This window comes from Manduca sexta, chromosome 17 (genome assembly GCF_014839805.1).
Source record: "Manduca sexta isolate Smith_Timp_Sample1 chromosome 17, JHU_Msex_v1.0, whole genome shotgun sequence".
Lineage (NCBI taxonomy): Eukaryota > Metazoa > Arthropoda > Insecta > Lepidoptera > Sphingidae > Manduca > Manduca sexta.
The window spans coordinates 11,527,709-11,538,253 of NC_051131.1; the positions used below are offsets into that span (position 1 = coordinate 11,527,709).

At 32.8% G+C, this 10,545-nt stretch overlaps 1 protein-coding gene across 1 annotated transcript in view; it reads right to left on the minus strand.

Moving 5' to 3' along the window:
- Window positions 1-10,225, minus strand: part of LOC115445277 (nitric oxide synthase) — a 42,234-nt gene extending 32,009 nt beyond the window's left edge. Inside the window, exon 1 of the mRNA XM_030171496.1 lies at window positions 9,866-10,225. Coding sequence (XP_030027356.1) covers window positions 9,866-10,132 — 267 coding nt within the window. The 5' untranslated portion in view covers window positions 10,133-10,225. The remainder of the gene's footprint in view (window positions 1-9,865) is intronic.
- Between the last annotated feature and the right edge of the window lie 320 nt (window positions 10,226-10,545).

Here is a 10,545-nt window from a genome sequence, read left to right on the forward strand (position 1 = left end):
TGTAAGCAAATAGAACACCTTCAACATACTTTCTGCGCGATAAAGGGGCGAATTTAAATAGTGTTTGGACGGTCCATATTCAGGCGCGTAAAATTCAATACATTTCTTAGATCACCATTCCTTCAACGAATAAATAACAAAACCTACACCTATAATGTTATAAAATATTATTTCTGGGTATCCTGTTGGACTGCCTCTCTCTCTTTCTGTCTCTTGCAATAACTTTCTAAATATCGCTGAGCAAATTACACAACTATATTTGATAACTAACAAAGTGTGAAACATAAATTTCAATTGCATTTCAATTCAATATTATAGCAAAACATTTATTATCATTCCATCTTCTGTCCACTAAATTGGCTTCATTATAGCATTGTTAGTTTTTGCATCATTTTTTGCTATAAACATGATACATTGAACACCTTCTGGTTGCGGAATATGATTTAAGTTTTCCTTATCTTGCAATTGGTCTAGTGAACCCGCTATAGTGATTTTTACGTAAACTTTTCGCGGTTGACATTTTATTACCCAAAGTTTGAAGTTTTATTTTCTCCTACATGTTGTTTTTACGCAATCAATATGCAATATGTGCGTACAAGTTTGAAATTTCGCCTTAGCTTCTATCTGCATTATTATCGTCGTTCTATCATTTTGTATTATATTTTGTTCTTTAGAAACCATACCATTTTTTATCTCTATTCGTGCGTCGCATTCGGCTTCTTAAGTTTGTAAATCCACATCATTTAAATGTATTATTATGTCTATAATTCACAGAACTACAGTGTAATTCATGTACTGCGGTTTTTAAGTTTGTCTAGTATGAATAATTACACATTATGATGTTAAATCCGGACCAGAGTAAATTTAGATAAAGAATTAAAATCAGACATGATTTATGAGAAATGTTCACGGAAACTAAAATTAAAAATGTAATTATTTTTACTAGAAGCGCATACGTTGTTTTTTAAACTTTGTGGAGCATAACAGATTCTTAAAATAAAGTTACCTATCTCCCAATTTATGTGTAAGCATTTTTGGACCCATTTTTTTTGTATCCCACAAATTGTATTTCTTGAGTTAAGTCACTTAAGTCTTGATGTCGAGCATTAAGCTCATATTTAACAAATGACAAAATTATATCTAGATATTGTATATATTGCAGCTATCGAGCATAGATTGAATCCTGTGAATACAAAATGAATTGCAACTAAAAATAGAATTGATTTCAACTAAAACCAAGGGAAACGTTCTTGAGATTACCTGAATCAAAGTTAGATCAATGAACTGGTTAAGAATGTAAATGCAAATCATTTCCTAATAAACTGATTATAAATTCATACATTAAGAAGACATTACAACCCACTACGACCACAGCTTCTGGCTGGCACGGAACATCATTGATTGGGTGAATTACATTACGCAACTACTTAGTGGTTTTACCCGACGAACAATTGACTTTGGCAAGTCATTGTAGAGCATACTTCACACGATCGTATCTTGGTAAGTAACATCCGCCATTTATTTAAGTTTTAGTTGTGTAATTACAAGGGCTGTGATTTGTAAGTTCTTGATTCCAGAGGAGGAATACTGACAGTTTTTATAAGATTAGCCGGGATTTGGAACCATCAAAGCAAATTTATGTATGACCAATAGCAAAACTTAGCCTAATTCTCTCTGCAATATGCTTGAAAAAGCCTATTGCACGGACGTTCTATCGACGTAGAAGAACGCAAAAAAGAACAGTTTTATTTGGAGGTTTGCGTTACATTAATTTTAATCCTAGTATTTACTTGTGAAATAAGTCTAAAACATAGCCTACTTTAATAAAAGAATTTATTGGATTGTGATATCATAAATTGAAATGAAAATGTAATGAAATCTTTCTAGCGGAATTTTCGGCCAATCTCAACAGAGATCAGCCAAGTACACAGGTGCACACTCTGTTCCTTCACTCCCATAGTTCAATGAGATGGTAATCCGACATGAACAGAGAGGGATCAGGCGCAGGACCAAAGGCTTTACGTGCTTTCCGAGGTACGGGTATCACTCGAGTACTCGAGACTGAGTAATGTTTTAAGATGGAAAAACCCAGTCACAATTATTTTAGCCCGACCCGGTATTCGAACCTAGGACGTCAGCGCAGTAGTCGGGCCCGTACCATGTACTATTACAACTACGCCACCAAGGCGGTCAATTATATTAATCATTCAATCATACATTACCAGTCATTGTGAAGGAGTCTTTAGCACAATTGTCTATTCAGATACGGACCGAGAATAGTTGGTTCGTACATTTTTTACGTGTTGAAGAGCGGTCAAGGTTATGAGGCCATTTCGTTTGTTAGTGATCTGTAATGTCTATTTCTTCAATCAAGCACTATTCTTCTACGGATTGTGAGTTATTAGTTATTGCAATCAGTGCAATTAATAGAGTTTATAAGACTGAACAAGTTGTTTTTGGGAAAGTTGCACCACACTGCAGTTGTTTATTTATTTGCACTTCATCTATATATATAAAAATGAATCCCTATTTCCCTTGGTCACGCCATCACGCGTGAACGGCTGGACCGATATCACTATTTTTTTTGTTGTGTTTGTTATTGTCAGGAGAAGATTCTTATGAATGAAAAAAATCAGAAAATTGCGCGGAAAATTAAAAAAATTAAGAAAACTTAACGACACTATTAACTTTACAAAACTGTTAGCGATTGACAGAATGCGCGCTGCAAATTGATAGTTAAGACAAGACAATGTTTGTCGGGTCAGCTAGTATACAATAAAATGTTGTACGGAGGTGGACTTAATGATGTACGCATTCTCTCCCAGTCAACCTTAGGGTGGTGCAGAGCCGAACAAGTTAGGTGCATCAAAGAAATCTGGTGCGGTAAATAAATATAACAGTAAATATAAATAATATGATATATACAGATATTTATGAAATATAAATAAATTAAATTTAGACATAAAATAAAAATAAATATACTAATACATTATATAAAGTTCTGTTAATATTGTTATTGTTGTTAAGCTTGAACTCAATTTTTGCAAAGGTTGCGAGCACCTTACTCTACATAACATTATTTTAGTACAAAATTATCAACCTCCATAACTATACCTTCGCAAAAGCAATTTCGCCTGACGAAACCCTAGCAAAGTTATTGCCAAATGTTACAATTTAATTTCGTAACGAAATATCTGTTGCATACTAATGGTTCTATTGTAACATGGTCGAAAGGATCTCAATAATTAAGAGAAATTGTTTCTTGATTGGCGCTTAAGCAAGAAGGCAAATCATCGTAATCTATTTAATAATAATATGGATGGAATTAAAGTTATTAATTTAGAGTGCAAAAAACCTTACCAGGCTATACACGACGAAACAAAATTAATTAACCGTCTTAAACCAACATTGCGATATGCCAAAAAATGAGTATAATGCGACATTGCCACAAACCGGTCGGATCGTAAAAATAGTGTTTACGAGAGTTATTTTATATAATATAAAAATGTATGCCCGCCTTTGCAATGACTGGCTGATTATGTGTATTCATTAATACATATTTAGTAAGACGTGGTAAAATTAAAAACAGCTGTGTTCTAAAACAAATTAATGCAAATGGCCGCCATTTTAAATTAACATTGTTACAGTGAGGGTCGCTTACGGAATTTACAGTTACTTTTCCACTGGTCAATGGAAAACTAGTTGATTCTGAACAGTGACTCTCAGAATCTAGCCATAGAATTTTCCTCTTTTCTACACAAGCAATAGAATTTATAATAAATAAATTTATTTATCATATTGTGACTAAGATGGAAAGCGGGTTTTATTACCTCGACATGTTATTCATTTATTTTCACTTATTGTTTTGGATTTTCCATAACTTGACTACTTTCATGTTATTTGTCATTATTTACTTTCCTTTTTAATTTCTTACGTTTACGCGAATGTCATTAAAAAACGAAACGTCGGGAAAAAACTAAAATATTAAAACCGCGATAAAATACGAAAATTAGTTTAATTTTATAACTTGCTTATAGTTTGTTTGGTCCAATTTGTAAAATTCTTGCAACGTTCGCTTATAAATATTATATAAGTAATATTTTTTTTTTATAATAATTTTCTTAATCCATTTAAATTTGAAACAATACATTTTTACGTCACTAGTTAATCTCTATCATGAAATAGCAACGTTTTTGATATTCAACATATTATCATTACTAACAGTCTTTATTCGTTCCTCAAGTGTACCAACTCTGACATAAATAATTCCGTTATGTTGACGCTTATAACCAATTACTTCACCGGTATACATGCCGGATGAAAGAAACCTTGCTCTTGACGTCATGTCAATGTGACAAGTCAATGCGTTTGACATTACATAATGAGAACACAAATTACTATTCCTTTGAACTTGTTTTAATTTTAATTATGTCGAGTATCGATAAGAACGAGATCGTGACATAAATGACATGTCATAATAGATCGATAGTTGTCGATAAAGTAGGGCTATGAAAGGAAAGTATTGGACGGTTGGTGTCGGTAATCGAATTTGAAACTAGTTGTTCCGCTTGTGTTCGAAATTCAAATTAAAAAAAAAAACATGACCAAATATTAATTTATATTCTTATAACAGGCAACAACATCTGTTTCAAATTATTAACAATAGGTAATTACGTATAAGTCAATATTGTCAAAAATATGGCGATGAATTAAAAGCCTTGCACTTCTCGCCTTTACTGTGAACTAAAATATATATCCATAATAGAAGTAGACATCAAAATTAATGAAATGCTCTTTAATATACAATTATAATAAAAACTTTACTATAATATAAAAACGAGGCAGAGTATTTATAACTTTTCCGGTGGAAGTATATATCGCATTTGGTATTTTTCGAACTGGCAGCCTTATCTGTCTCTAAATAAAATGTTAATTGTGCATCGATTTTTTTGTTATTTTTTTTATCGGTAACATGAGTAAATAAATATGAACTATGCTTATACTTTTGAATTTGTTCAGAAGTCAAAAGTTTCGATTCAAATAAAACCTTAACACTGTTAGCATAAATAATAAAAGACATTCTAAGTATTAAATATTATTAACATCTAATTCCCTTAAGTAAAGTTAAGACGGTCCGAAAAAACAATTACAAGCTTTAATTAAAACACAAACTGCCCGTACGCAATACTTCGTCTCTACAATTTGAAAATAGAACACATTACCAGGTCATCATTCGTTTATCCGTATTCCCATCTGTCCACCTTAAATCTAATTTCAAGAGTGAGTGAACGTAAAAATTACTTTTTACGAATCCGTCTCTCGTTTCACCATTTCGTGACGTCACTACGTTTTGTAATTGCACCAAAATTGAAAAGAACTCCCCTAACGTATACCCCACTAAATTGAATTAGATTTCGAAGAGTAAATAAGTTATACACATAACAGTTTTTAACTGCCATTACTGTATAGAGCGGCGTGGTAAAAAAACTACTTAAACAATACAGTCTTATTTATAAACATTTCTCAAACTAAACTTAAAACCCAAATTTACTCGATCAGCTGTAAGGCAAAACCCGCCATCTTGCCTCTTAATAAGGTTTAAACTAGGAAACTGCTCATATTTTTGACAGCTATTTAAAGAATTCTGAACCACCTCTTAACGCTCAAACAAGTTTATAAGTCTGTTAATATATTATGCAATTATCATTTGTATATAGCAATTCTATAACACAATAGCCTAAAATGCGACTGCATTACATCATTGTGTTCTTTACTTAGCAACCGTTTCAAACTTGTGTCAATATGTTATATTATTTTTTGTCGCTTAATTTATAGCTGAAAATTAAATCAGCGTGTCTTATTTGAATATACTTATAGGCATACGTAATATGTATGGCATACATATGGCGATAGCCTAGTTTGGTGTGGAACGGACTGCCAAGACGAATGTCCACAGGTTCAAATCCCAAGGGCACACACCTCTGACTTTTCTAAAAATCATGTGTGTATTCTTTGTGAATTTATCGTTCGCTTTAACGGTGAAGGAAAACATCGTTAGGAAACCTGCACATCTGAGAAGTTCGCTATAGGAATTTCGAAGGCATGTGAAGTCTACCAATCCGCACTAGGCCAGCGTGGTGGACTAAGACCTAATCCCTCTCAGTAGTAGAGGAGGCCCGTGCTCAGCAGTGGGCAAGTATATAATACAGGGCTGATATTATTATTATTATATTATACGTAATATGTAAATCATTGTTGTAAGGTATCATACTGAGTGCAGCGCCTTGCAATGCTTTTTTAAAAAAAGTTCTCGTTTTTACTGGTTACAACCGGTTATGAGACTTGGCATTATATGAGAGATTCCTGTTTACCGTTCCTGTCTTGTATAACGTGCATTAAGGTTTTGCACAATAAATAATAACAATATCAGCATTGTATTATATACTGTCCCATTCAGCACAGGCCTATTCCACTACTGTGAGGGATTAGGCCTTAGTCTACCACGCTGGCCTAGTGCGGATTTGTAGTCTTCACACACACTAAAAATTCCTCAGATTTTGATTAGAGAACTTCTTAGGTATGCAGGCTTCCTCACGATGTTTTCTTTCACCGTTAAGCAAGCGATAATTCACAAATAATACACACATAATTTTAAAATAGTCAGAGGTGTGTCTTTGGGTTGACATTCGTCTCGGCAGTCTGTTCCAATCCCAACTAGGCTAGGCTAACTCGCTGCTTTTGCACAAAAAATGTTATTATAAATCTTTATCTTTTAATATTTTGACTTAATATGGCATTTTATTGCCGTATTAGCATAATATATGGTAAATTTAATAATATTTTCATAAAATACGACTCATACAACTTTGCCGATCTAGTTACATTACCAGGCTTTCTACGTCTCCTGGCTGTCATCCTTTAGCCCCTAATAAAAGCTATGGCACCGCTCGTAACTAGAGACTGGCAGTTATATACACCGTACTGCAAATACAACAATGTATTGAATATTAATGCCGGAAACATCGATTGATGTCGAAAAAATCATTGTAGGTACCATTAGATAACAATTGCTATAATACCCAATAAATAATTCATATCTCGTGCAAGCTTCGCGTTTGTTATTAAAATATTGTTAAACAAAAACCTGTTTCTATCTTTTCCACGAAACTTTTAATCTATAATACCGTTTCGGATTATTTGGATAAATAACAGCGTTTTAATTTTTTTGGTGCACATTTTATTCTTAAAGCCAATATTGTTTTTAATTTCGAATCAAAAGTATATAGTTTATTTATATCCAACAAAAAAAGGCAGCATGTTATAGATATTACAATTAATATGCTCAATTAATGCATATTTAAAAAAAATGTGCCTAGTCGGTATGTTGAATTAAAATAAATTTATTTTTAATGCATTTTTTTTAATGTTTACTGAAGAAGTTTGGTCGTTATTTCACGATTATGACGCTCCGTACGTTCGCATTTACCGCATTAATGCATTTAAAATTTTATAATATGTCAATGAATGCTGTGTACAGTAGTAAATGGACGCCAGATTTATATCATTTTTGTTATGAATGTAACTCTGTGTAAAATTTATCTGTTGTCTGTATCGATAAATAAATAAATGTATATAACAAAATGGGTTTAGGGAACGCAAAGGGCTTATTTTCAAATACCCGTAAAGTTTTTGGTGCAAATATGAATTGTATTTATTTTCTTCGATTTCGCTGTGTAAATCATTATGAGGCGCGATTAATGAATTGTTGTCGATGTACGTTGCCAAGTACCGAATTGGTATAAAGCCAGATATTTGCGATAACAAATGACTGTAACTAAGGTCAAAATCTAAAAAAACACATTCCGTATAAAATACAATATTCTACTTCTGTTCATCATATTCTTAGTAGTTTAGGGGGCCTATTCCGTCTGCAATGGCGATTCCGTTTTCCAAGGCGATTCCGTCTTCAACGGCGACTCCGTCTACAATGGCGATTCCCTCTATAAGGGCGATTCCGTCTATAGGGGCGATTCCCTCTACGGGGGCGATTCCGTCTTTCCGCAATTATAGGCGTCCTAATCAAAGGACAGATTCGATAGCCATGTAGGTAAGAGACAAAAATCCCCTATTTACCTATACTTACTGCTATCAAATTACGTACACTACGGTTTTATGTAAATTGACTGAAATATAACGAATACTGTTGAAGAGATCGCGTGGTTGAAAAAATCTCTCAGGTCGGGATTTACGCCGGAATTTTTATTTGACACATTGGTTTCCACGCGGGCAAATCCGCGAGCATAGCTAGTTGTAATCTATATTCATTTCCAACTACAAAAATATCTGTAACGTTTTCTATTGTAGTTTAATATCCATTAAACATTTTTAGCTACATAATACCGAAATATGTGAGCTAAATATACTAAATGAATAGCTATTTATCTCTTAAAGATGACACATTGCATTTTTGTAATACCGGACACAGCGGTTTATTTTATAGTCGATAATAGTTATTAAAATCTATAAAAACTTCATGACTGGCTATTATTACAAGGGACGGCACGGGGCGATGTATCTCAGTTAGTTTCTTAAGGTTCGTTACAGGCACCTTAAAGTAACCTTAAACCTAAAAATTATATCGTCGGTTATAAGGCTAATTGACTTAAACGACATTTTTTTTCGTAAAATTTTAACTAATATTAAAAAAACTGTTGTAGAATGCAACCTCTGTTGTGACTATTATTTTTATGTGTTCTATTTTTAAAAACTGAATTTTTGTTTTGTTCTTTGCTTAGTTACTTACTTTGAAATAAACAGTCGTAGCAATAACATTTTTTTTACTTAATTTTAGAAATAACTCATAACATATATAAGTATTATACAACAAAAACATTAAAAAGTTTTCAAATATGTATTTAACTTAGTTTCGAAAATAATGTCGCTTAAGTCAATTAGTCTTTTAAGCATCTAATTTATATATTTACTAGATAATAATGTTATAGGACCTCAACACTTTAATTATACTGTAGAGTATCGTGTTGACGAATCGAATATTGATCGACATCTGATTACATTGTAATTTGAGTGTCATTGCAAAACTTTTGGTTACAGTAACTTTTGTTACAAAATATGCCCGGTATTACGTTAAGAGTGACATGACTAATGTTTGACGAAGAATTGGAGGATTACTTGCTGTTGCAAATTAAACTTAATTACAAATTACGATAGAAGTCAAGTATTTTTGAAAAACAAAAGAAATCACAAGAAATCTTATGTTGTGAAAAAGAAATCGCTAGCTTGTTGCTAGTTAGAAAAATCCATTAATATAATTTTACTGGAAAATATTTCCAATAAAAAATTGTTGCACTGTAGGTGCACCATTTTTATTTATCTAGAATTCATAAAACAACAATGTCAAGGGTTATGGACTTTAATAAATGCAATTATTATCGTTGCTCTGTCATAATATTATACTTATTATTTATTTAGGAATTGATTTTTTATTGTTCAAGAATAAAAAAATGCTATCTTTTTAAAACATTTTTCATTAGTGTCTTGCTTGAATATTGATAGAATTTGGTATTACAACTAAACTTCGTTATTCAGAATTTTGATTCAATGAACTCCTGCGCAGTGTTTTTATAACTAAATAAATATAAACCTTGATAATAACGGCATAATGTTTAAAATTGCTTCTAGTATTTAAGTCATATAGTATTATATGTTATAAAATATTTGTGTTTTTCAGAGATATATAAGTAATTCAAAGAGGAGAAAATATTCTAACACTTTAAAATTTTAATAACCGAGCACAGCAATGGGTTTTTTATATAAAGAAAATAATATAAAACAATTATGTACTTACAAAACTAGTGACTTCATCAATTCGAGAATGTAGCGTGTCGAAATTCTCTTCGTTCACGAGATGATTCTTCAGTCTTATCGGTTGAGGAACTTTTATACGAAGGTTCGGCTTCACTGTTTTCTGATTGTCAACTTTGAAATCACTTTCACCACTAAAAGGACATTTTGAGGGAACGAAATGACCGTTAACGTGTTCCATTTTTCCAAGAGTGTCCTTAACCGATCCGCTGGGATCCTTCATGCAACAAATTTTAAATATATTTGACATTTGCTTTCTGACCGCACTGTAATGTCGCTTGCGTGCGAGACTGCTTGACTGACGGGAGCGAGTCTCGGAGCATAATATATATGCATACCGATAGAGTTCCGAAGGAGGACTGAAGCTGTCGGTTGTCGCGGCAACGGTTAGCCGTTCCGGGCGTCAGAAAAAGTATCAACAATGCGTCAACGCAGCGCGCGAGCCGCGTGCGCCGCTGACTGGTCGCGGATGTTCGGATCAAGGTTTAACAGGTAATATCGTTGACAATGAATGAACGGTGTTTACCCAAAAAGATAAAGTTGAGAGCTTGCAAATCACTGTTTATCGTGGATTAGTGCGCATTTATTCTTATCTACCCGTCTGAGATAATCTTTTGGTGTTTTGATAATGGACCTATATCAGTAATCTGTAGTGAGATGTTT